The sequence below is a fragment of the Copadichromis virginalis genome, linkage group LG16, assembly GCF_057382275.1.
Source record: "Copadichromis virginalis isolate Kocher_CV1m ecotype Utaka linkage group LG16, C_Virginalis_male_GT1.1, whole genome shotgun sequence".
Taxonomy (NCBI): Eukaryota; Metazoa; Chordata; class Actinopteri; order Cichliformes; family Cichlidae; genus Copadichromis; species Copadichromis virginalis.
Genome location: NC_140633.1, coordinates 34,919,984 through 34,947,871, shown reverse-complemented (window position 1 = coordinate 34,947,871; position 27,888 = coordinate 34,919,984). Strand labels below are relative to the sequence as shown.

Here is a 27,888-nt window from a genome sequence, read left to right as displayed (position 1 = left end):
AACTGTGCTGCCAGTCCAGAAACTCTTAATAATGCAAAATACATTGTTTACAAAAATTCAACACTAAGAGAAATGGAAGTCCTGGAAAAAATAAACAAAAGAAGAAGAAAACAAAGATTCCTTAAAAACAAATTCATGAAGCCAAGGCTGAAAACAGGACTGCTAGGAACTCTTAGCTTAATAAGCCAAAAGCAACTGAGGAATAAAGCTGCTGCTGATGAAGGAGAGAGAGTGCTTTTTGCAGTTTGCTTTGGATGAGATAAGGATGGATGAGAGAGCATAGAGCAGCTTAATGAAAATGATAGAAAAATATGAAAAATGTGCTGGCACAGACGTACAGGGTGATTGCAAAAAAAAAAAAAAAAATGCAATAAATGCATTTCTCTTAAATGGGACAGGCTGATGTTGGCCTTTTTTCTTTTTCTAACAGCTCTTTTTGGGGGGTTTTAAACACGTTTTTCATTTGTACCATTAGCTCTGAAATATTTTGCATGCATAGATAATTTTTTTTAAATTCTGTTTCGACATGTTGACTTATTACAATTTTCTGTTAAATGCTGGGTTTCTTATACTTAGCTCCTGAATTTGAATCCACTTCAGGTTCCTATGTCAGTTCTTTCCGGGTACTCTGGAGTCGAAGGACATGTATGTTGGGATAACAGCTGACTCTGAATAGGTCATATGTGTGAATGGTTGTCTGTCTCCATGTGACAGACTGCCAACCTGTCCGGGGTGTTCCCCACCTCTCGCCCTGTCCCAGCTGGGATGGATAAACAACTGTTTGCAAGTGTTTGTGTTCTGTTTAATTTACATTTTAAGACGTTCCCCAAATTTCTAGAAACAAGGTTGGGGAAAAAAATTAACAAGCCACAAATGTTTCTGAACAACTGAATTTCACGCACAGGTTTTTAACCACTCAAAAAAATCACATACAAAGACATATTTACATTATACACAACATGGCCTTGTAGAACATTCATTCATTCATTAGAAATAAGTCATTCATGCAAAGTTGTGAGTATATTTCTGGATTTTTAATACTGAGATTTGTCTTTTTTCCCCACATCTAACCTTTCAGTACTGTTACAGATATTTTGACATTCTCTACATGCTGCAGTCTTTTGTCTTACTTTCACATCCATCATTTAAAATATTTTTTACAATTTCTGGAATGTAAAGTTGCATATATTGGACTTAAAAACCTAAATAAATAGTACTGCATGGCCTAGTTTATCTTATTCCGTGGTTAAAAATTATAGATTGGTTTAAAAGAGATGCACTCCACTTTGTCACTGTTGAAAACTCAAATTCAATAATGCTGATTTCTGAGATGATCTGTTCCCTGTGGTTCATTTTGACAGTCTTATGTAGCGTTGGCAGATCGAAGTACTGCTCCATGTCGTCCTTGTGACCACATCTGGTTTCTCGTTGTTCTTCATGTGAGCTCAGAAATGCTGATGTTAACAAAGAGCGATGAGGGCGGGATAGCTGTTCCATCCTTAGACAGCAGATGTATGTGACGATATCCTGGAAAAAAGAAGAATTTCAAAACAAGTCTCAAGGCACTTTTTAATGCTAGAAAAAGAGCTTCTGAATATTGGAGACAAAAAGCCCAACAGTGTCCATTACACGGCGTGGGGGCCAGAATCTGCTTACCAAGAATCCAGTGCATTGAGTGGTTTCGGAAAATATGAAATGCAAAGAAGGAGGGCTTAAACTTTGGACTATTTTTTACAGTTTTACAGGCTTATTGTTGATGATGACATCACCCATGGCCTGGGACACCCCAAAAGGTTTGAAATATCATGAGGAGAGCAAGGCTAGTTAGTTTGTGTGATGCAGTCTTCTTGTACTAAGAGGTAACACTGGAGCTCTCCATGCTCTGCTCACCTGGTTGGATGCACATGAAGGGCAGAGTGTACTGTCCAATGAAGTCGTTCCTTGATGCTTTGTCATGGTCTTCCACCACAAAGCAAACCAGTGCCAGCTCAGGGGTGTGGATGGTGAAATCTAGAGTTTCATTCCACACGGGGTTAAACCCTGCAGGAGGAGGGCAGCAGAGGAGTGAATATAACCAACTGGGATCGACTTTATACCCAAAATTTGTCCACTGAGTGGTCTAAGTGTTGAATACTCAGTCACCATTGTTGTTAATGTGGCTGGTCTCATCCTTTGCCTGGTCCTGTGGTACTCCGTAGATCTCCACTCGCACCAGCGGGTCAACAATAGAGCCTTCTTTCTGGTTCACCTTTGGCAGTTGTTGCCCGCTGATCACCTGATAAAGATGCAAACCATTTTAGCGTACTTTACCTCTCACACCACATCTCAGATTTCCACACTGGAGGTAAAATTAACAGATTTTCATAGAGCTCTATACCTGTATGGATAGGCGGAGTGGTTTGTACCCTTCCCGCTCCTCAGGTTTATCTGGACTGAACTGAGTGTTCCCATCTCTCATGAAATCGGGCTTTATGACGTAGCCACAGCAGCCATTCTGCCTGAACAACCCATCATTTAGATCCATTTCCAGACCGGCTGTCTGGAAATTCAAAGCCACTTTGGGAAAGAGGCAGACAATAATTTGATTAACTTTTTTTTTTTTTTACTGAATGGCAATCTAGGATAATTTCCCAGAGTCTGTAGAGCTGTCAGAGTTAATGTGAAAAGGGCTGCAGGAAACGAGCTTTCATCCTAAGCAGATACCATCAGTGTGAGCACTTGTTACAGGAACCATCTGTCCTGTCAAGCCTCTTTAGCGACCTTGATGATGTTAGATACCCAGCTCTTAGCTCTAACCCATCTAAAAATAAACATGGTGTGGCACTGAGGATGTCCACAAGGATAATTACTTCCTAATATAATATTACACAATAATAAATGCATGAGCTGTAAAAGCAGTGTGTGTGCAAACAATGAAGTGGAAAGAAAAGAGTCTAATTGAACTGCCATAAAAGCGTGTCGGTCTCTGTGTGTTGGGCCTCTCCATAGCCTCGAGTGTCACATGCTGCAAGATACTCCAGTCCTTCCCTTTGTTACTTCCTTTAGCAGAAGATACAGTGGAATTTGTGAACAAATTCACAAGAACAACTCATGCTGTATATCCTCCTGAGAACCAGCCTATTCATTTATGTCCTATGTAATTTACATTTGTTTTTGGTCTATATCGTTGGACTTATTTGAGCTAGCCTACTCAATCCTTATGTGCTCAATAGAGGATGACCTTTCCAATGATGTGTCATGTGATTGGGTGTCTTCCTTTAGCTCCAAAGGGGCAGGAAATCGCAAAAAAGTTAAACTGAAAGGTACTCTCTCTTCGGTTCTCAGGAGGATATGTCATTGTTAATTATGTTTTCTCTTTCCACACCTGATAATATATAAACATGCCACATGTGAACTATGACCCTGTTCGTCAAGGTGTTGGCTCGTGTGATGAGTGTAGATTTATTTGTTAAATAACAAATGTTAAAAGAGGGAAACAGCAGAAACTAAAAACACAAGAAGAAAAAAATGAAGAACTCATAATAACTGAAGCTCCCCCCAAAAAACAAGAATTCAACAACTTAAATACCAGAACATCGGTAATGTGCGAGCTCATCCGATTCACCATTCATCACAATTCACACATTACTGCCGGTAGAACGACAAATGTGATGCTGACCTTGAGTATAGTTTAGTTGAAGACCCATTAGTGATCAGTGTGTGTATCCAAGTTTGATTAAATTCTGACCAGTACTATAGGACGGATGCATGACAGACGCCTCGCCTCAAACTCAACAATACATCAAGACCTTAAACACATTATTTCCAGCATGATAAAAGAAAACCCTGAAACTGTGATGAGGAAGCCAAAGTTTTTCATCTGGCAGAAATTTGAAATATATATAACTAGTACTCATTTACCAAATCCACCTGCAGATACAAATAACATAACCTGAATATTTGACAGAATGGTCAAGCATTACAGAAATGACTTCCTACCAATTACTTTTAGTACGTGTGCTGACACCAGTGCAAAAACCTTCCTCTTGTTTGGACTTCTAAACTATCAGTAATGCAATTTTCTGGATGCACTAAACCAAAAAACATCACACATATGGTGACTAGCAAATATTATACTCGCCTACAGGAAGAAAAGCCCAGATAATGCTGCTGCTTTTTTGTAACAGCATTTCTGATCAATATCATTCAGGCGTTCTTACACTGTGTAAAATAAGGAGGTCGTACTTAACCCTAATGGATACACCGGTTTTGCACTGGCGGTGAGTTCAGATTTTGCACCAGCAGAGGGCGAGCTTGTCCTCACCTATCTGACAGCCCACGCTCCACATGTCCTGGGGGTTGTAATTGGATGAGTCTGTCCTGAGGCCGCTGGGGTAAGTCCTGCTCAGCTGCCGTGTGTTGTACTGCACAAAGTCCGTCCCTGAGAAAATGTTTGAAGAGAACAAATGCAATAGATTTCTACAGCATAGATAACTCTACCTACTTCTCCACCTTTAAGTCAGATACAGTTTCAAATATTGTAATACACTTGTATGACACGTCACAATCGTTTAACAGCTCATTTATTATCTGAGGAATATACTACTCCTTCGTCTACCTGCTTCCTTAGCGAGCTTCTTGGCCTTGGATTCAGAGAATGAGGAGATCTCGTAGCATTTGGCGTGTGAATGGGCGTGCTCAAAGCCGTCGAAGTGCACGCTCTTGCAGTAAACCACCAGGTCTGACAGCTCCCTGGACATTTTGGATTTTGCTTTAGACTTCTGCAGCATAAAAATATATAATCAGTCAACAAAGCTCAAAACATCACTTTAAACATTCAAACATGCCAGGTAATTAAAGGTGACGCCCTAACCGCCCTTATCAGTCAGTCTAGTGCATTTGAATCAGTACAGTAAGTATATAAATTATTTATTTAATATCCATTTGTGTTTGCCAGAAAAAAGTGGTCGCCTAAAAACTGAAGAATTTTCAATTTTATTTAAGACATGGCATTTGTGACTCTATGTGGTAGGTCCAGTGTTTATTGCATTTACACCCAGACTTTTCATAAAGTCTTTTCAATTTCACGAGGGTACTGGACAAATTACTGGCTAACTACTATTTATTTACAGCCCTATTTTGACATTATTTTAGTTGTATATGTAGTATATGTAGAGTATAGGTTTAGCTACGTTTCGTTTCTTTACCAGCTTTTCATCTATATGACCAGGAGGATACAGAATAATAAACTGCTTTTTCTTATTATCTAACATGTGTATGTGGATGCTCGTGTTAAACATGGACACTGTTTCAGTGTGTGTAAGTAAACTCTGTGACTTGGTTTCACATAGTTTTTCTATTCTTGGCCTTTGTGATGTCAGAGAGAGAGGCAAGATATTTCTAAAATGATCATCTCAGGAGGGGCAGCCAATCAGAATAAAGGCTCTAACCTCCTTGTGGCTTCAAGGGAAAGGAACAAAAACAATATGTTTGTGACAGTTGATGGACTGTAGAGTCTAAAATAGGAACAAAGAGCTAGAAGTTTTATTCGATTTATATAGCACCACATCAGAACAACAGTTGCCTCAAGATGCTTTATGTTGTAAAGACCCTACAATAACAGAGAGAAAACCTCAACAATCAGGCGATTCCCTATGAGCAAGCACTTGGTTACAGTCAGAAAGAAAAACTCCCTCTTAAAACTATGAGCAGAATATATCAGCTTTGAAAAATGTGAATAACATGATTAGGATTTCTTACATTTTGGTCTCTTTCTCATTGACTCTTATGGATTAATGGATTTATTTAAGCCACAAACAATTCCAGTTATTCTCTCACTGCCTCCATGGTTGACCCATTAGTAAACTTTAAGTGTAAAAATTAGCACATCTTAAGCACTACTTTGAAGATAATATAGTTCCTTCACTTCAAAGTGCAGGCTGAGAAGCCTGGAAATTGTGTCTCACTTAAGTGCATCTTGTATTGGCCTGAAATATCTGTTTCCTGTTTCTCTTACACTATCTCCCATCAACTCTTGTCTCGCCTCGGTGTCTCTTGAATCCCAGCCAAGTTTCCTGCCTTCCTTTACTATCAAGCACCATCCAATCCTGCCTCGTCTTACTATCTATATGGTTCCCTTTTTCTGCTCTCTATCTGTTTTAATTCCCACTTTGATATGAACTATGGAAACAGAGAGAGAAAGTAGTTACTGCATCCATCTACCTTGTCAGGTGAATCTTCTGTCGAAGCCATCTCAGCATCACAGTTGGCCATCTCTTCCTCATCACTCACTTCATCTGTACAGGTTTCATCGACATATTCTTCTAGGCCACCAATCTTCTTGGCTTTTAGCAAAATCTTGCCCTTCAGTTCCTGTAATGAAGACATATGGGAGCATGTCCACTTATCCACTGTCTTTTTCTTTAAATTTAAGTGTTTAAATGATTATCTTATTTTAACATAGTTACACAGCCATATCCATAGATGCCACTTGGATCTGCCGTTAGAATGTGGGTACAATAAAAAGGACAAAGTGACTGAAGACTAAATTTCAGTTTTTTTCATACACACACTTCTAATAAAGGTGTTCCATATTCTTGTACTTTATTGTAAATGCATCAATGTGCCCCCTTTTAAGTGGCTAAAACCTCAGTGGGATTTTTCACAGCCATTACTTTAAGTTAGCATTGATTGTCCTGAGTGCTTTAATGGAGAAGAGTTATACAAGTACTTTCAGTCTGTGTGTGAGATGGATAATAAGACACAGGCTGACCATTAATCTTTAAAAAGTTACTGAATTTTTAATAGTCATCAGGTTTTTCCTCCGGTTAAATCATCAGGGTGTTGTCCAAAAACATTTCATACCTCTTGGCTAAGTGTAGCATAACTGCTAAACGAGTTAAGGTTTATATAAAAAAATAAAAATTAAAAAAAAAAAATCACCAAAACTGAAAAATTTCCTTTAAAAAATGCAAAATGCTAGCTTAATATAAAAGTCACCGCTGAAAGAAAAGAAGCAATGCTTGTGGTTTTAAACCTGTGATTTCAGCTATGGAGTGATTCTCATATAGCACTTTTCTACTCTCCCGGAGTACTCAAAGCACTGTATACAACATGCCTCATTCACCCAATCCCTTCAAAATTCAAGTGCAATCTGAAATGATGGCAATATTTATGTTCCTATTTTCCTATTTTAGTTAGAAGATCCAAATGCCATGTTGCAATACTATACTGTTATGGTAGCCAACGTTTCAAATGCAGATTTGACAGGTTTGTGAGTGTACACTTTATCCAAAACCTAGTGAGAGTTTACTCATGTTTACCACTGGGTGGCTGAAGCTCAGGAGGTAGAGCAGGTCACCTACTGATTGGAAGTTTGGTTGTTCGATCTCTGGCTCCTCCAGTCTGCATGTCTGTGTATGAATGTAGTTAGGAAGCACTCAGTTTAGAGAAAGTGTGTGATTGGGTGAATGTGGCATGTTGTATAGAGCACTTTGAGTGACCCGGGAGAGAAGAAAAGTGCTATAAAAGAGTCAGTCCATTCACTGTCTGAACAGAGTTTCATCATGTTACTTTTGCACTATTATGTTCTGGCACATGTTGTTATTACGTGGCTTGATTAAGGTACACATTAGGCTGATATCTGGGGCCAGAGGTGAAACTGTTCTGGGCCAGCACACCAGTGTGTCTGCAACTGGCCTTGTGCTGGTCCGTGTGTGGGCCACCTCTGGCAACCCAAATCTGGGCCGTCATTCTTTGCGGTATGCGGGCCATATGTAAGCACATTGTGTGGGCAGATCCAGGCCATACCAATTTTGCTATGTGGGTACTTGTACTACAATCAGCTGATTTTAGTTCATGTGCCAGAGGAGGAAAATGCTAGAGCAGTCCGCAGCATAGACATGGACATTTATTTTTGTTCCACAAAATGATCACAATCTCTTTAATATGCTGCTTAGTGAATAGCGATGATGACTCTCAAAGAAGAGCCAATGAGAATCAAAAAGTGATTTCGATATAATGTAATGATAATGGAATTGGAATCACTAAATTCTTATGAATTTCCATCCCTAGTAGCACTGCTGCTCCGAGAGTATTTGGACTATTGACAGCTTTTATAAAGGCTGCCATGCCAGTACTTTCCACATTACTTCACAGCCTACTCTCCTCAGAAAAACAGATTATTCAACCACAGCCTGAATGTTAAAAGAGCACTGGCTGGGAGGTGGAAATGATGATAGCAGAACAGACAATCGAGAAAGGAGCGGAAATGACAAAGGCAAGAACAAGACAGAAGTATCTTTCAACATGGAACAAGAAGTAACTAAAAGACATAGATCAGGGAATGTAGATGGTGAAGGGAAACAGCAAAATGAGCATAACAAAAGAAACAAATATTACAACGACCATGACAGGATCCTTAAAATGTTTGAGTTCTTTATACTGAGTACGATTTCTGAGTAATTTCCAGGATGGAAATTTATGGGTTTTTTTTAGAGGTTTATGGGGGGGGTTGATCCACCTTTTTTCAGACAGAAGAACTGAGAGCTGAGGGCACTGAGGCCCAGTGTAAGACACATATGCATTATTTTTTTAACTGTGAATCATGCAAAACTATTCTGATAGACTGCAAAGATAAAAACATGAAGCAGGAACAGAATTATTGTAAATACTTGTGACCATGTGATCTAGGAAGCAGAGAAGTATTTGACATTTTATAAATGCAAGATTACCAGTTCAGTTCTAGGTCCAGGATTTTGGAGCCTCGAGCTTTGAATTCGATATCTATTGCTTCTGAAACAAATCCTGCATTCCTGGACTTGTTCATTCTGTCAATCTGGCCTCAAATCTTTATCTTTCCTTTCTCAGAGGTCACTATGTTAGAGTTTAACTATCCTCTTACGTGTCTGGTAAATGACTGAACCCTTGAGTTTAATATGACTATTAAATGATAAACATTCTCATGGTTTAACTGACAGATTCTGACCTGTGGAGATGGGAGCTGCTGAGGGACCTGTCCATCCAGCAGGGTGGTCTGCAGCATGTCCCCCAGGATCTGTCTCAGGTACTGGGCCATGACCGTCTGCTGTTCCACACTGCAGTGATTCTCAATCGACAGGATGACAGGGAACTCGGACGCCTACCAAACATATAAGATGCAATATAGTTACAACGAACAAGAGACTGTTTTGCCAAGTGGCAAATGTCTTTGCACTGTTGAGCATAAGTTTCCACATTCCTCCAAAACAGATTCCTCATCACATCTTCCTATGAAGCTCTGTAGGAAAGTTTGAGCAGGATCAAGCAGAGACACATTAGAAATTCCTGGTTGTTTTCCATGTGGGTCACTCAGTAGGAGAACATTGGATTCCAGCGGCAGGGAAAGTTACTAACTGAATGTGAGCTTTACACTTTTCTGGGCACACAAACACAGTCCTGTAAATTATATCTGCAGAAATAAACACATTGTTTCTATTACTGCCAGCAGAGACTGTTTTGAATTTATCTAATTGTTTTTGTGTTGGACTGAGGTTCGCACAGCCCAGTCAAATACATTAGGGGTTAGTGGAATTTAATTAGTGTTCATTAATGGCTTCATTAGAAGGAAAGACTCCCAAATGTGCTGGACAATAAGAAAAGCACAGTAACCTGATCTCTTAGTTTCACTGGAAATTGTGCAAAGAGGGGCTTGTGTACAGCATAGTAACAGTAAGTGGGAAATTGCTTATTGATCAGTGGGCTGCAAAGCTAAAAAAAAACAGTAGAGATAAAAAAAAAAACAAAAAACAGGTACAGTTAGGTGAAGCAGTGCTTCATAAGCTGCTCACCCTGAAGGCGTATTCTTTAAGCGTTGAAATGACGTCCTTAAAGAGGATTTTTGAAGTCAAAGTGTGACCATGATACACAACAGGATCCCCATCATAGCCGTCCCAGCAGTCCACTTCTACACAACGACAGCCTCTCTTCAGAGCCCTGCACACACACACAGTTCTTTTAACTCTTAACCTGTCATCACCACACAGCCAACAGGGCTGCGAGTCAGGTTCAACACGTTCCCACATTAAAAGGTTACAATAAACAAAAATAAAAAAGGTTCACAGCCTAATACAGAAAAACTGTTTTAGTCTATTTAGCTAATTTACCACTTTGTGACAAGTGTATGAAGTTGTGTGTGTCTGGGTTGCCCTCACTGAATGTAGGCCTCCAAACTGCTCTGTCCCCGTAGCTGGTCCTCCAGTAAGTAGGTGTTGTGTGAAGAGGAGATGAAGTAGTGGCTGAGCGGCTGACTCATGTCCTGGTAAAGGTCCTGATGCTCGGGTTTGAATATGGAGCCCTCCTGGGAGCACAGGTACATCTGGAAGCCATCTAAGGACATGGCGCCTTGCTTCTTGGCTGCACAGAGATAAAGACAGGGAAACTTTTCTTCAGAATCAAGCAAGAATAAATCTTGTTTGAAGCATCTTTGTGGTTTGCACTCAGCGTGACGTTAAACCCATCTGCAAACAGCAGAGTGTCGACATTAGCTTCCTTTTTATATCAATTTTCTTATGATTTCATATTATTTTCTTCTTTTTAAAAATTATTTTCTTATCTTAGTATCCCATCGACCCCGACTGCCACCCCTTCCCAAGCCTGGTTCTGCTGGAGGTTTCTTCGAGTTAAATGGGAGTTTTTCCTTCCCACTGTCACCAAGTGCTTGCTCATGGGAGGTTGTTTGATTGTTGGAGTTTTCTCTGTATTACTGTGAGTCTTTATCTTACAATATAAAGCACCTTAATAATAATAATAATAATAATAATGCAGTAACCTATATCTCCTTGAACTGGGTCAATACCACATTAGCTTTCTCTGGTTTTATTTACAATAAATACACTAAAACAGCTTGTGTGTGTTCCTGTTACTATAGAAAACAGGTGTGGCTGTATTTCATAGCATTTGTGCAACAGTCCTGCGCTTCCTCGGGTGCAGGTCTCTAGATGAGGGTGCAGTGTGTTACCTTGTTACCTGTCTCAGACGGCTCGTAGCGTTCGATGAGCTCCTGGGCGTGCTGAGCGCTCTGCTCTCCCTCGTGCTGCTCCACACTCAGGAAGCTCTGCAGCTCCTCCAACATCAGCTTCTCTCCATCTTCAGAGTAGTCCTGGAACACCTTCCACACTTCATCCCTCTGCGTCAGCATCTTATAGAAAAAGACAAACTGCTCGATTTCCAAAGAGCCGCTCTCTGACTTATCAGCCATCTGAGGAGAAAAAAGAAAAAGTCTCTTACTTGTTGTATATTTAGAGTTTATTTTCTTCTAATAGTCATATTTTTTGTATAATGTTTTGTAATTTTGTAAGTTTAGCAAACTGAGCTGAGCTGTACCTATGATTAGGGGTGCAACGATACACAAAATTCACGGTTCGGTTCGGTTTGATACTTTGGTGTCACGATTCGATATTTTTTCGATACAAAAAAAATGTTCATGCCTTTTTAATTTGTCATTTATTAAAATTATAAATATATATTTTAACTCAAAAGTACAGTTTTTAAATTTAATGTTGCTGAAACAAAAGTAATTAAAAAAATAAATATATCAAAGTCAACTTTATTTGTCGATTCTGCCACATGTACAGGACATACGGAGAATAGAAATTGCGTTACTCTTCAATCCCTAGATAAATAGCAAATGAACATTTAAATATATTTAAATATAAAAGTGATTAAAAAATGCAAGTAAAATAATTAAAAAGTAAAAATTTAAATAAATACAATTTTACATATAACAAGAAAGCTATATAATATACAATATAATGGGTAAGTGACATTGAGTGTAAACCAGGCAGAGTAGTGCAAGTAGGCAAATAGTGCAAATGGAGATTTAGTAGTGTACGGTAAGAGAAAGTGTAACAACAAAGTCTTATGAGGTAATGGCAGTCCAATGCTCCACAAAGTGACTGGTAACTGGTGCAGGCCAGTGAGTGAGTCAGAGAGTGTGTGTGTTTGTGTGTGTGTGACAGAGTTCAGTGAGACCGTGGAGGAGAGAGGGGAGAGGGGGCAGAATCGGGAGGGAGTTAAGCTTCCTCTCATATCTCAGGGCTCTCAAAATTTCAAAATCCCTGGTAGCCCTTCAGGCAGGGACTCTTCAGTTTTTGGTAGCCCAAAATAAATGTAAGTAGCCCGAATAAAAAAGAGAGCAATTTTTTGATTGATGTTTTGTTTCCTGTTTTGTTTCCTTTACAATATTATACATTAAAGTATAAAATTGTAAAGGAAACAAAACATTAATCAAAAAAATTGTTGAAAAACAAATTACAACATTGTATAAAAATTACAATCATCAACTCAAATACTTGGTTCTAATTGAACAGAGATTTCTGTAAGAACTGTGTAGGACATGAATCAGTCTGTGTCAGATCCTGACTTTGAAATTTCCACTGAAGTCACAGGTAAGAGACAAGTGGAACCAAGATCGAGGGCATTTGCTTTTTGAAGTTTGCAAAGACTGCTAAATTGTGCCAGTGGTAGTTCACTCTTTGCAACATAGTAGCTGTTCTAAACAGATTTTTCAGGTTTATTTTTAGTATGTTATTTGCAATTGGTGTTTGTTCTGGGAAAGATATTGCAGACTGAGCAATAATGCGTTTCTTGCATTTCTCATGGGTTCTAATGGGGGCCTTTCTTAAAATGACTGGTCCCAGTAACAAAGGCGCTTGTCGACTCAGAAATCGAGAGAAAACCAACAACACACCCGGTGGAACATTATGTTATTTACACGGGTGCACATAAGTGGTCCGCATGTGCGCATTCGCTGTCAACATAAAAGACGCGCACCAGATAAGAAGTTGCAACGCGCGTTTGCGTCCAAAAGCAGTTTTTGTCCGCTAGCGTGGGATTTTCACGGCACATTCCGCACCACATCTCTGTGCGTTCATCATTTGTTTGAAGCCAGCTCACCTCCTGCAACCACTTTTCCGAGAATACGCGCTTCTTTTGTGGTTCGGACTCCTTCTGACATTTGTTTGGAGGTGGAGGAACACCAAAGTAATTGCTTAAAGGAGCTTCTTCGACATCTTTAAGAGTTTTAAACAAATGTCTGTCCTCCTCCAGAAAATCTTATGTACGCAAACACGCGTTGCAACTTCATATCTTGTGCGTGTTTTTTTTTTTTGGTGTTTTTTTTTTGACAGCGAATGCGCACCTGCGGACCACTTATGTGCAGCCCTGGTTATTTAGCTCGTCATATTGCAGCCACAGAAATTCTTTTGTCCATGAAACCATAAAGCTGCACTTTCTTTTTGCCTTATAGTCTGATTTGTCATAACTTTTCCGTTTTGTGGTAAGCTTTTCTTTGGCTGTCACTTCTTCACCCTGCTGTCTTATTTGGCTCAGCAGAACTAAAATATATATCCTGCTGCTTTTTTACACACACACACACACACACACACACACACACACACACACACACACACACACATATAACGGTCAGCAATTCTCTGCGCGATCAACCTCTCACATGTTTAAGCTTGCTGCGGGAGATTTCACTTGTCATGTTTGCATAGTAAGCTAACGATTGATAAGACGATGTCAGAGGAATTGGTGCGCAAATTATCATCACTCACCAATCAGTGCTGTCGCTCTCTATACACAGTTCGCTTGATTGCAAAGTGAAAGCAAAAAACAAGCGCAAATTCAAACGCGATTTCAATATGTCACATATTGACAGTGGCTCACCGATGCCAATGACATAATTACCCAGCTACATTTCCGAAAGAATGCAAAAGCATTGACATATATTTTTCCTTCCTATGATAGATTTTGGTAGCCCGACTGGAAAAATCGCTAGGGCTAGCGATTTTGCAAGCCCTGTATCTGATTGAGGAATCACTCATCTTTGGAAAAGAGAGTTTATTACAGAGAAATGGCTCTTTCCAAAATAAAAGCTATACTATACGCTTCTTCTGGGCTATATTCTCAGCAGCATATTGTAGCGGGTCAGGGCTGTTCGGGGTTCTGTTTGTACAGTTATGTTTTGTTTATGTTGCCATAGTGACGGGTGACGCCCTCTCGCTGCGACGGTGTGTCCTTCCGGGGTCAGAGGGCGCCCTGTGTGTTGTTGTTGCTGTGCGGTTGCTGCGCTGAGCAGTTAGCTAGCGGCAGTGTTCTTCTGCAGATGTCAATAAACGGCTGTGCTCCCTGGCTAGCTCACGGGAAGCAAGACCAAACGACACCTCCGTCTTCTCGTTGTCTGAGCTCGCCACACTGGTGTCAGAAGTGGGATGATGGTGGCACCCCATGTTCTGACCCGAGTGACTTTTCCCCCGCCGGTCGTGACCGGCCGGTGCGCCAAAAGAATGCACCTGGACATTTGCAGGACTTTGTGTGGGGCAATGGGGTCGTCGGGGACGACTGACCCCTTAGGTGGGGGGCTATGTAGCGGGTCAGGGCTGTTCGGGGTTCTGTTTGTACAGTTATGTTTTGTTTATGTTGCCATAGTGACGGGTGACGCCCTCTCGCTGCGACGGTGTGTCCTTTTTGCCTTATAGTCTGATTTGTCATAACTTTTCCGTTTTGTGGTAAGCTTTTCTTTGGCTGTCACTTCTTCACCCTGCTGTCTTATTTGGCTCAGCAGAACTAAAATATATATCCTGCTGCTTTTTTACACACACACACACACACACACACACACACACACACACACACACACACACACACACATATAACGGTCAGCAATTCTCTGCGCGATCAACCTCTCACATGTTTAAGCTTGCTGCGGGAGATTTCACTTGTCATGTTTGCATAGTAAGCTAACGATTGATAAGACGATGTCAGAGGAATTGGTGCGCAAATTATCATCACTCACCAATCAGTGCTGTCGCTCTCTATACACAGTTCGCTTGATTGCAAAGTGAAAGCAAAAAACAAGCGCAAATTCAAACGCGATTTCAATATGTCACATATTGACAGTGGCTCACCGATGCCAATGACATAATTACCCAGCTACATTTCCGAAAGAATGCAAAAGCATTGACATATATTTTTCCTTCCTATGATAGATTTTGGTAGCCCGACTGGAAAAATCGCTAGGGCTAGCGATTTTGCAAGCCCTGTATCTGATTGAGGAATCACTCATCTTTGGAAAAGAGAGTTTATTACAGAGAAATGGCTCTTTCCAAAATAAAAGCTATACTATACGCTTCTTCTGGGCTATATTCTCAGCAGCATATTGTAGCGGGTCAGGGCTGTTCGGGGTTCTGTTTGTACAGTTATGTTTTGTTTATGTTGCCATAGTGACGGGTGACGCCCTCTCGCTGCGACGGTGTGTCCTTCCGGGGTCAGAGGGCGCCCTGTGTGTTGTTGTTGCTGTGCGGTTGCTGCGCTGAGCAGTTAGCTAGCGGCAGTGTTCTTCTGCAGATGTCAATAAACGGCTGTGCTCCCTGGCTAGCTCACGGGAAGCAAGACCAAACGACACCTCCGTCTTCTCGTTGTCTGAGCTCGCCACACTGGTGTCAGAAGTGGGATGATGGTGGCACCCCATGTTCTGACCCGAGTGACTTTTCCCCCGCCGGTCGTGACCGGCCGGTGCGCCAAAAGAATGCACCTGGACATTTGCAGGACTTTGTGTGGGGCAATGGGGTCGTCGGGGACGACTGACCCCTTAGGTGGGGGGCTATGTAGCGGGTCAGGGCTGTTCGGGGTTCTGTTTGTACAGTTATGTTTTGTTTATGTTGCCATAGTGACGGGTGACGCCCTCTCGCTGCGACGGTGTGTCCTTCCGGGGTCAGAGGGCGCCCTGTGTTGTTGTTGTTGTTGTTGCTGTGCGGTTGCCGCGCTGAGCACTTAGCTAGCGGCAGTGTTCTTCTGCAGATGTCAATAAACGGCTGTGCTCCCTGGCTAGCTCACGGGAAGCAAGACCAAACGACACCTCCGTCTTCTCGTTGTCTGAGCTCGCCACACTGGTGTCAGAAGTGGGATGATGGTGGCACCCCATGTTCTGTTCCGAGTGACTTTTCCCCCGCCGGTCGCGACCGGCCGGTGCACCAAAAGAAGGCACCTGAACATTTGCAGGACTTTGTGTGGGGTAATGGGGTCGTCGGGGACGACTGACCCCTTAGGTGGGGGCTATGTAGCGGGTCAGGGCTGTTCGGGGTTCTGTTTGTACAGTTATGTTTTGTTTATGTTGCCATAGTGACGGGTGACGCCCTCTCGCTGCGACGGTGTGTCCTTCCGGGGTCAGAGGGCGCCCTGTGTGTTGTTGTTGTTGTTGCTGTGCGGTTGCTGCGCTGAGCAGTTAGCTAGCGGCAGTGTTCTTCTGCAGATGTCAATAAACGGCTGTGCTCCCTGGCTAGCTCACGGGAAGCAAGACCAAACGACACCTCCGTCTTCTCGTTGTCTGAGCTCGCCACATTGGTGTCAGAAGTGGGATGATGGTGGCACCCCATGTTCTGACCCGAGTGACTTTTCCCCCGCCGGTCGTGACCGGCCGGTGTGCCAAAAGAAGGCACCTGGACATTTGCAAAGTGAAAGCAAAAAACAAGCGCAAATTCAAACGCGATTTCAATATGTCACATATTGACAGTGGCTCACCGATGCCAATGACATAATTACCCAGCTACATTTCCGAAATAATGCAAAAGCATTGACATATATTTTTCCTTCCTATGATTGTCCGACGGGCAGGGCAGAGATAGATTTTGGTAGCCCGACTGGAAAAATCGCTAGCCCCGGGACGTCGGGCTAGCGATTTTGCGAGCCCTGTGTTACAGGCATGGCCCTTTAAGGATGAAGCCTGATGGGAAATGTATTCCGGATGTGTGTAGCGGGACTGCCTGGTGTGTGTGTGTGTGTGTGTGTGTGTGTGTGTGTGTGTGTGTGTGAAGAGAGAGAGCGGAGAAGGGGAAAAAGTAACGGTTAGCTACAGAAGAGACAAAAAGAAAATAAATAAAAGGAATATAATAACTCCCTCGACAGCCAGAGTTGTGTCGGCGATGCTCGCTGTGAGTAAACTGTTTCAGCCCACTGTACGCGGTGTTCGTGCCTTAGAGAAGAAATAAAGTTCGGTGAAGCAGTTTCCTACGCCTCCTTCGATCTTTTTGCTAGCGAAGTTGACCTGTATAGTAAGCTGTTGCCGGCTACAAGTCAGTTACGGAACCTTCAAGTAACTGCCAGAGGTTTCCTTACTACGGTTCGGGGCCGCGGATCTGGCGCGGTAACACCTCTATCTGATTGAGGAATCACTCATCTTTGGAAAAGAGAGTTTATTACAGAGAAATGGCTCTTTCCAAAATAAAAGCTATACTATACGCTTCTTCTGGGCTATATTCTCAGCAGCATATTGTAGCGGGTCAGGGCTGTTCGGGGTTCTGTTTGTACAGTTATGTTTTGTTTATGTTGCCATAGTGACGGGTGACGCCCTCTCGCTGCGACGGTGTGTCCTTCCGGGGTCAGAGGGCGCCCTGTGTTGTTGTTGTTGTTGTTGCTGTGCGGTTGCCGCGCTGAGCACTTAGCTAGCGGCAGTGTTCTTCTGCAGATGTCAATAAACGGCTGTGCTCCCTGGCTAGCTCACGGGAAGCAAGACCAAACGACACCTCCGTCTTCTCGTTGTCTGAGCTCGCCACATTGGTGTCAGAAGTGGGATGATGGTGGCACCCCATGTTCTGACCCGAGTGACTTTTCCCCCGCCGGTCGTGACCGGCCGGTGTGCCAAAAGAAGGCACCTGGACATTTGCAAAGTGAAAGCAAAAAACAAGCGCAAATTCAAACGCGATTTCAATATGTCACATATTGACAGTGGCTCACCGATGCCAATGACATAATTACCCAGCTACATTTCCGAAATAATGCAAAAGCATTGACATATATTTTTCCTTCCTATGATTGTCCGACGGGCAGGGCAGAGATAGATTTTGGTAGCCCGACTGGAAAAATCGCTAGCCCCGGGACGTCGGGCTAGCGATTTTGCGAGCCCTGTGTTACAGGCATGGCCCTTTAAGGATGAAGCCTGATGGGAAATGTATTCCGGATGTGTGTAGCGGGACTGCCTGGTGTGTGTGTGTGTGTGTGTGTGTGAAGAGAGAGAGCGGAGAAGGGGAAAAAGTAACGGTTAGCTACAGAAGAGACAAAAAGAAAATAAATAAAAGGAATATAATAACTCCCTCGACAGCCAGAGTTGTGTCGGCGATGCTCGCTGTGAGTAAACTGTTTCAGCCCACTGTACGCGGTGTTCGTGCCTTAGAGAAGAAATAAAGTTCGGTGAAGCAGTTTCCTACGCCTCCTTCGATCTTTTTGCTAGCGAAGTTGACCTGTATAGTAAGCTGTTGCCGGCTACAAGTCAGTTACGGAACCTTCAAGTAACTGCCAGAGGTTTCCTTACTACGGTTCGGGGCCGCGGATCTGGCGCGGTAACACCTCTATCTGATTGAGGAATCACTCATCTTTGGAAAAGAGAGTTTATTACAGAGAAATGGCTCTTTCCAAAATAAAAGCTATACTATACGCTTCTTCTGGGCTATATTCTCAGCAGCATATTGTAGCGGGTCAGGGCTGTTCGGGGTTCTGTTTGTACAGTTATGTTTTGTTTATGTTGCCATAGTGACGGGTGACGCCCTCTCGCTGCGACGGTGTGTCCTTCCGGGGTCAGAGGGCGCCCTGTGTGTTGTTGTTGTTGTTGCTGTGCGGTTGCCGCGCTGAGCACTTAGCTAGCGGCAGTGTTCTTCTGCAGATGTCGATAAACGGCTGTGCTCCCTGGCTAGCTCACGGGAAGCAAGACCAAATGATACCTCCGTCTCCTCCTTGTCTGAGCTAGCCACAATATTAAACATATCAGGTCCCCATAAGGAGAATCATGTGCTAACGGCTATCTAAATGACTCGGGTAAAGTTTGTAGCATGCATGCTTGTTGTTTTTGTCTGCTTCCACTTGTCTTTGCACTAGGATGATGTCGGCGTAAATGTGCAGTCATATTCGTTGTGTTCCCACCAGTGCTGTCAGCGTTAATCTCGTTGAAATGACGTTAACGCCACAACAAGGCAAATCTCCGTTAACGAGCTACCCCTGCATGGGGCTAGACAGCCAACACGTTAACGAGCTAACTGCGCTAACACACTAGTTCCCACCCATGTAATTGAGCATTGCGTGGCACATCCAACATACTGTTTTACTTTAGTCCATGACGCGCTTACCTTCAGGGTCATACCTCACATGAAAACCAAAATAATTCCAAACGCCAGATCTGAATGAGGGTGGGGGAGGTCCATGTTGCAAGGAGAGCTTAACTTCTGTCTCGCTAGCTTGCCCTGCGCTCTTCCTTCTGACGATGCTGTCTGTGTTGAACGCTCAGTGGATCTGCGCTCGACAGTGCAGCCTAGGCGGAGTAGTCGAACGCAGATTCACTGAGCGCTCAACGCAGACATCATCGTCAGAAGGAAAGTTGATAAAATAAATTACAAATTTTGTATTGTTCGATACATATGCGTACTGAACCGAAAGCACTGTATCGAACGGTTCAATATCGATACGAGTATCGTTGCACCCCTACCTATGATATATTAATTTCTAATCCCTTCCTTGACCCAAACACTGCAGCAGCTAATAATAAATTCACCATCAACATCTCAGGTCTAAAAATGCTGGAGAATGCTGCTGTTATTGTGTATATATTTATTTATATTTAGATTTCTTCATACATTCTTATATAGTTCTATATTGTGTATTGTGTATTTTGTTGTACAGTTATTTTATTTTCAACTTTAATTTATATATTTTATCTTATTCTTTCCCAGTTAAATTTACCCTTCATTCTAATTTGTGTTGTACAGTTATTTCATTTTTAACCTTAATTTATATTTTATTCCTTCCTAGTTAAATTTACCCTTTTAAATTTTTCATATTTATTTCCTATCTTATTCATAGCCTTATTCATAGCCTTTTCCTTTTTTGTTTTCTTTGGGTCACGAGCAGTTGTCCAAGCATTTCACTACATATCGTACTGTGTATGACTGTGTACGTGACAAATAAAATTTGAATTTGAATTTGAAAAGCTCTGAGTCCTTCACGAGACTTTTAAGGGAGCTGAAGTCAGAGCTCGGGGCTAATCGCTGATTCCTTTCTCTTACCGTGAAGAGATGAAGAGCATGGTCCTCATTCATCTCTACATTCATCATCTTCAGCAGCTTCTTCACTTCTTTGAAGTTCATCTTCCCGTCTTTGTTTTTGTCAGCTTTATGAAACCAGTCCCAGACCCACCTGAGGACATGCTGAGGAAAACCCAGATCTAACATATAGCTGAGTAAATGTTTTTAAACTTCAAAAATGTCCTGCTAACTGCAGAGGGAAAGAAAAAAAGGTTAAAAGCAGACTACTTGGAGCTTTGTTTAGACGCCTGCTAGTGTGTCTGATATCAGCCAACACCAGAATAAACACCACAGTTAAAGGATACTGGTCCAGCCTCTCCTTCTCGTCCATTGTTTGAGCTTTGTGAATCAGCATGCGCACACCCTGGATCCAGGCCTGGGCCTCATCTGGGGACTCGGCCACGAGGTCCAGATTTCCCTGGCGGCCGTGAAACACCAAGGTGAAGCAGAGTTCAGCAGGGAACTCCTCTGCAATGCTTAGCAGGACCTCAGACTGATGTCCTTCACGCACCGCTTCCAAGTCAGTCACCGAAACTGTAACATGATCATCACATGGAGGAAGCTCAGTGTTTTGAGGTTTACACTGATGCATTTCATATGTTTGAGGTGTGTTTTGGGATCTTGAGCTACGATGAGCTGAGTTCCTGTCATTCTGTTTCAAACAATAACTCGTTTCTAAAGCAGACGGATGTTCACCACACTGACAATTCTTGGGACTTTGCTTCTTTTTTTTTTATAACAAATATTCTCACTTTTAGTTGAGCCCAAGCACTTCGACCCAGCTTGTGAAACATTGCTGGAAACCCCTCATGTTTTAGCAAGAACACTATAGCAAGAAAACCTACAAACTAATGTTTATATGTTGTCAAATATACTTCTTAAAACAAAAGAATGCTGGAATGGTTAAACTTGGATTGGGGAGGTCAGATGGTGTATCTACTGTATCATCCATCAGGGGGAAACAGCTCTTTAATTTAGATGTGGGGCTTATTCTTAGTTTGTTTTTTATAAGTAATTACCCAACCTGGTTTAGATATGATGCTGCAAAATGTCATGTGGACAAAATGCAGCCTAAAGGTCATCAGGTGGTTTGACATAGTTTACAGCAGTCAGACTGTGGGGTGTGGATGACCACTCAGGAAATGCTGAATTTAGCAAGAATAATCTGAACGAATAAGTTATGAAGTTTTCTTTTTCTAATTGCAAAATTGGGACATGCAAAAAAGGTTTTGAGCACAGTTGTATTCTTATGAGTTTTGGCCCAGATGTGGTCCAAATGTCATGAGGTGGGCTTGATATAGATTATAGCAAGCTTCTGTAGGGCAGATGTGGCCCTTAGTACCACTGCGCACCCGTCATTTGGCCAATATGCGATGGGCCGGTGGCTGAATTGTGCTGGCCAGACAGCATTGTCACTATAGGCCAAACGAAACCATAAGAAATACCACCATGGCTGTTAATCAATTCTTATGTAGTAAAACTCAGGCCTGCTTAGAGCCTGCTTGGCTCTGTCGGTAATCAGTTTATAAAGGACTCCACGTCTCTTTGGGAAATGTGCCTATTTGCTTTGTTGCTGACAGTTAGATGAGAACAGTAACACCATGCTCATGTATGCAATGTCCATATTTCCAGACTCAGACTCAACCTGCTAAGTCTGTGAAGATTAGGACTGCTTTAAATGGCAAACAGACTGATTCTTATATGGCACCCAAAGCTATACAATATATATAATATACCTCATTCACCCATTTGCACAAGCTTCGATTAGTAGATGGACCTGCTCTACCTCCTCACAAACTTTCATTTGCATTGCCGTGGGTCTGTGGTTTTGCCTGGGGAGTTACATAATTTACACCCTTGTGTTGTTAACCACAGAGTTGTCAGGTGAACCCAAAAGCTTAAAAACAGAAGCTCTAGCAGCTCTTTCTAACTCAGAATGAGTCTTTGTGTTGGGACTTTGCATACTGGCATGATTAGCATTAAAAAAACTTCCTCTATCCAGAAAAACCCCTACTTACCAGGTGACATTAGTTTAAGTGACTAGGCCTCAGGGTGTGGAATGAGAATAGGCCTGAATGTGTACATAAAAATCTAAATGTGGTTAGCTTAGCTTAGCATAAAGACTAGCAACAGGGGCAACAGCTATCCTGGATCTGTCCGCAAGAAACAGCCTAAAAACATCCATCCTAACAACAACTTTTCTTCTCGAGACGAAATGATGAAATAAATTAAATTGCAGTGAAGGAGCATGCAAAGAAAAAAAGGGGGGTTATGTGACCCTGAAAGGGCCAGTGGGGTAGATATGGTTTGTGTCATAATGCTGCAGAAGATATAATCTTGACAGCCCTCTCCAGTACCGTCTCCCTCTCAGTACAAAGCTTCTCCCATCAGATGAGCACGGTCATGAGCATAAGCTTTATGTGCAATAAATTACATATGCTTTAAAGCCTCTTATGAGTTTTTTATTTGTTTGTTTGTTTTTCTTTTTGGTTCATTAACCCCACAACATAAAATACAGAAAGCGGCTTGTCTGATGATATATTTACCAAATGAATAATAAATGAATAAGGAGCTAACTTGTTATTACACACAGGTGTGCTTCTGCACTTACAGGTGGAGTGGCCTCTCCCCGCCCATCTGGACTTGTACCAGATCGTCAAGCCGTCCTCCAAAAGGCGAAAATAACGATTCTTCTTCCAGGAGCGGGACTTGACTTTCCTCAGAGTCGACCCGGCCATCATCACCTGAATGTATGGATCATCTTGGATACCTGCACAAAGATCACAAACCTCTCACACACTGCACCATCAGAGCCGGGGTGAATTTAGCAGTCAGCTTAAAGGTCAGAGCTTCTGCGTCGCAGAGTGAGCGAATAGAATTTTACTCACGTGAACCTTCAGGATCCATCTCTACGCTCGACACATGCCAGTGGAAATGTGTTTCTAAAAAGAACCAGATGTCAGTGAGCGCTTCCAAATATTTCCCCCTGAATCCAAACTATGTCACATGTCTGAACGATTTCAGACCTGTGGCACTCACCCCCATTCCCGCCAAATGCCTGGAGAGACTGGTCATTAAACACATCAGAGCTGCTTTTCCACCATCCCTGGACTCGCACCAGTTTGCATACAGGGAGAACCGGTCAACCGAGGATGCGATCGCCACAGTGCTGCACACATTACTGAAGCACTTGGAACACAGGAACACCTATGCACGGCTCCTCTTTGTAGACTACAGCTCGGCTTTTAATACCATCCGGCCATACAAACTCCGTCCCAAACTCCACCAACTGGGACTTAACTCCTCTCTGTGCAACTGGATTGTGGACTTCCTCACTAACCGTAGACAGAGTGTCAGAGTGGGTAAGAACACCTCTTCCACCCTTGTGGTCAACACCGGTGCCCCTCAGGGGTGTGTTCTGAGCCCTCTGCTATACACTCTCTTCACCCATGACTGTATTTCCTCCTGCGCGTCCAATCTCATTGTTAAGTTTGCAGATGACACTACAGTGCTCGGACTTATATCCAACAATGATGAGACAAACTATAGGACAGAGGTGCAACAACTAGAGTCATGGTGCCACGACAATAACTTGGTCTTAAACACCAAAAAGACCAAGGAGATCATTGTAGATTTCCGGAAGAGGGGTCATAACAACCATCTGCCTCTCTTCATTGGCAGTGAGGCGGTGGAGAGGGTGAGCAGTTTTAAATTCTTGGGGGTAACTGTGACCGAGGACCTGTCCTGGGGCAACCATATCACCTCAGTTGTACGGAAGGCCCAACAGCGCCTCTACTACCTGAGGAGACTGCGGAGCGCACACATTCCCAGATCTCTGATGTTGAACTTCTACAACTGTGCCATCAGCAGCGTTCTGACGTATGGATTTCTAGTGTGGTTCCCCAGCTGCACCAAGGCCGATCAGCAAGCACTCCAGCGGGTGGTGAAAGAAGCTGGCAGAATTATTGGAACAAGTCTGCCAGAGATCAGTAATATCTTCCCCACTCGCTGTCTGAGGAGGGTGCACAGTATCCTGCGGGACCAACATCACCCTGCGCGCCACCTTTTCCATCTGCTGCCCTCAGGGAGAAGGTACAGGTCTATACAGGCCAGAACATCCAGACTGGCCAACAGCCTGTATCCACAGGCTGTGAGGCTCCTGAACTCTCTGTCCCCCTCTCACGGACAATAACCATATCCAACTTCTTAATAGCAATGAACTGGTCTGCATTGGTGCATCATATCTTTATTCTCTTCCCCCTCCTGCCCCCCCCTTTCTTAAATGGATAACTATCATATCTGATATCATATCTCACAGTACAATAATATTGAATGGGTTGCATTGTTGTATTTTGTCATGTTTCTCAGGTCTTTGTCTGAATTTCTACGAACATTATTGCTAAGGATTGTCTTATTGCATTGGAGTCACACTGGGTTAAATATGTACACTTGGGTTTTAAGGGGTATTTATTATTTTCTTCTTTTTTTTTGGGTTGTATGGAAGCCCCAAACGCAATTTCATTGTTCTTGACAATGACAATAAATAAATAAATACTAAATACTAAACTAAACCGATTTTGCAAAAGTTCAATCAGCAAATAATCACAGTATAATATCCATCTTTGTTTGTTCAGAAGGTGTTCTCTGGGTCTGATTTTTATCATTACGCAAACTCACTTTGCTTCTTTCCTTTAGCTTACTCAGCACTTCCCTGCTGCAGTGCTGGATAATGACCAGGCATTGAGACAACCAGACGCAGTGATGTGCGTTGGATGGTGAGAAGAACCGGGCTTCTCTTGGCTGGTCTCTTTTTCACGCAGGATCACCGCAGTGAGCAACTCTGCGTGTTTGATTTGGCTGATTTTTATGCCCTTCCTGATTTAACCCCAAAGGGATTTATTTCTCCTCCCAAGATCAAACCATAAATCTTTTGCCTGTTAGGTGAATGTATAAACAATGAATCTTCAGAGCCACTGATGGTAGGAAAAATCTTTACTGTTACTTTAAACTGAAGAGTTTGTTCTGGGAGGTCTCCACTGACTCTCTGCAACTCTATCTCCAGCAAAAACAATGTGTAACGATACAGGAGATGACAGTTTTGAAACTTCCCTATCTGATGGTCTAAAGAGGTTTAAACACATCAGATAATAAGATAATTGATGTATAGGAAAGAGAACTGCAATTTCAACAGTTTCTTGGAATTAAATTAATCTCTATTTTGCAAACATAGGTGCCTATATGTCTGCTAATATTTAAATTACATAATAAAAACTATAATGTAATCATAGTTTTTACAATAATATAATATATAGTAAAATCAAATGTACAGGTTGTTCCTCTGGCTTATAGTGCTGTTTGTCCATCTTGTGGGTGTAGGAGAGTGTGTGTGTGTGTGCGTGTGTGTGTGTGTGTGTGGTGTTTAAAAAGTGCAATTACTCTTTCTAGGAATCAGTTAGTCCAACAAACAAAATGCAAATCTTGTGTGAAGTTTCACTGAGGAAGTATTTTCTTTCCACTAAACCACAGTCACGAGAGGTATCACTGTCCAGGAGGGAGATCCTGTCCATTGATGATGAGAGGAGAGGCTCTTGCTTGTTATACAGTGACAGGACAGGACAGAAGAAAGAAAATAGTTCCCCAGTGAAACTATTCACAACAAGGAATTTTTGAATGTATTTTTTTATTTGATGCTTTGAGCGCACTGAGGTGAGAAACATTTAGCAGACATTTTTGCAGCTAATAGATATAAAGCTGTGAAACTCACACCAAATAAACATGTAAGTGGAGAGAAAGCACTACACAGTACAGGAAAAACATGTACATTTGATTTTAGCGGGGGACTTTGACCTTTAGCAATGATCTGCTGCTTTCAGCGTCTCATTCTGAGCAGATAAACTGACACAGTGTGTCAGTTTATTGATGTGCAATGCAGACTGGATGCTGCGTGTCAATGAAAGCTGACATTCTCCTTCTATCTCTGCTGTTCACTGATAAATGTGCATCAAAACAAACCATCTCAAAGTTGCTATAGCTGCTCTCTCCCAAACCTCCCCTCCACTCGGGGCAAGTTTATCTAAGCTCTCACCACAGTATGCTTGAAGTGATGCGAGGAATGTATTTGCAGTTGCTTCTCAATCCAAGAGCATTAAAGCAAAGCTTATTTTCGAAAGCTATTGGCTCAATTAACTAATGTATGTTTCGTGCTTTCACTGCAGACATTTTCATGCTCCATCCGAGTCCTTCCACCTCCTCTGTGGAAAGGTTAACACACCCTTTTTCAAAATCCAAACTTTTAACCTGCGCTTAGCTCACGTTATGTTTTATTTTGAGGGCTGTGAGTCACACACAGTCACTTCATCAGGGAGTATACTGACCACATGCAGACACACAAGCACACAAGGACATGACTCAGGGGGATATGTTGAGAACAAACAGGCCAATCATGACAGCCAGCCGCTTCGGTCTTTATTCTCTGTGAATGCCTCTAATTTGTAGTTTTAATTTAAAAGTATTTAATGCATAATGCTCGATGTTCCCAGAAGCTTTGGGGATATTTACCCAGGACTCTGCACACATCTGCACACAACCCTGTAACAGATTTAAGTGAACAAGCACTGCCAGTGCTCTTTCCAGTCCAGTAAAACTATATCTAAATCTAAAGTGTAGCTGGGGGAGGGAGGATCGTGTACAGTAAATTAGAAGCAGACGCAGAAATAGGAAACATTACGAAGCATCACTTTGGCAAAGTCATGCAGCCAGCTGAGCTAAAGAAAACAAGCATGACTCATCCAAAAACGGATTTAAGTGATTTAGTATCTGAGTGAGACTTACCTAAAGAAGAAACCTCAGTAGGGTTGTGAAGTCAGACTTTCAGAGTCCAGCTGAGCTCAGCTCTCAACTCCTTTAAAGTCTGAGAGGGTCTGAAGGGAAAACTGGCCCAGCCTCTCCCCTCCCCTTTCTGCAGCCTTAACGCTAGGAAATCTGATTCCCTCGTCACTGCTCTGCTTCACTCCCACCTCCACCACCACTCCTTACCCTCCCCGTCCTCTCCACCGCCCTGCCCCTCCTGACCAGTCTTCCTTCCTTTCCTGCCACTCCCTCACGCTGCCGTCCACAGATCTCTCTTCTCAGAGTCACTCTCCTCAGTCCCTCTGTCCTTCTCTCGCACTGTGGATGCTCGGATAGCCTAACAGGTCTCTGTATCAGCACTGATAACTGGCAACACAATAGTGGGAACAAGGTCACACGTGGAAAGACGCCAAATCGTAAAACAATGAGAAAAACATGCCGTGTGTTCTCTGTAGATATAATCGCAGAATGTGGATCTCTTTTCCTGATAAAACAATGACTCTGGCTAAGTCTGGTGATAATTACAATTACAAGAGACTGAGCAAAGACTGATAAAGTCCAATGCCATATATGTTGGCAGTATGCCACAATGCAGAGGCTTGATTTCCCGCTATAATACAGAGTATAACCCTCCACTGGACCCAGACGGCAACACATAAATAGAAAACACCACTTTCCCAGTTCCTGACCAGTGTTGGTCAAGTTACTTGGAAATAGCAATCAGTTACTAATTACTGATTACTTCTCCAAGAAAGTAATCCCATTACTTTACTGATTACTTATTTTCAAAAGTAATTAGTTACTTATTATTTAGTTGCTTTTTAAAAACATGATGCACAACCTGAATACATTATAAAGCCATAGAACTTTCAGCCCAGTTCTATTTTTTCTGCATAATCCAACATATAAAATTGAATCAAATGAAAAAGTCTATTTTTAAAACTTGTTATAT

At 42.4% G+C, this 27,888-nt stretch overlaps 1 protein-coding gene across 1 annotated transcript; it reads right to left on the bottom strand.

Moving 5' to 3' along the window:
• Window positions 1–780: 780 nt before the first annotated feature.
• On the bottom strand, window positions 781–27,045 carry LOC146691253 (1-phosphatidylinositol 4,5-bisphosphate phosphodiesterase delta-4-like). The gene is made up of 16 exons (XM_085434570.1): window positions 26,919–27,045; window positions 22,976–23,029; window positions 22,699–22,857; window positions 20,393–20,621; window positions 20,070–20,199; window positions 10,984–11,215; window positions 10,170–10,371; window positions 9,807–9,951; window positions 8,966–9,118; window positions 6,202–6,351; window positions 4,598–4,760; window positions 4,304–4,420; window positions 2,378–2,556; window positions 2,143–2,275; window positions 1,891–2,040; window positions 781–1,527 (listed from the first exon to the last, which is right to left on the bottom strand). Exons 2-16 carry the CDS (start codon window positions 22,992–22,994, stop codon window positions 1,436–1,438), a joined length of 2,253 nt encoding a protein of 750 aa, XP_085290696.1. The 5' UTR covers window positions 22,995–23,029; window positions 26,919–27,045; the 3' UTR covers window positions 781–1,435.
• Window positions 27,046–27,888: the final 843 nt, after the last annotated feature.

What these genes read in the sequence shown, in the direction of transcription:
- LOC146691253 (XM_085434570.1), bottom strand. An exon ending in AGCAGCTCCCATCTCCACAG is followed by an intron (nt 6,352 to 8,965) that starts GTCAGAATCTGT and finishes TCTTCATTACAG; the next exon opens with GAACTGAAGGGCAAGATTTT. An exon ending in GAAGCTCGCTAAGGAAGCAG is followed by an intron (nt 4,421 to 4,597) that starts GTAGACGAAGGA and finishes ACATTTTCTCAG; the next exon opens with GGACGGACTTTGTGCAGTAC.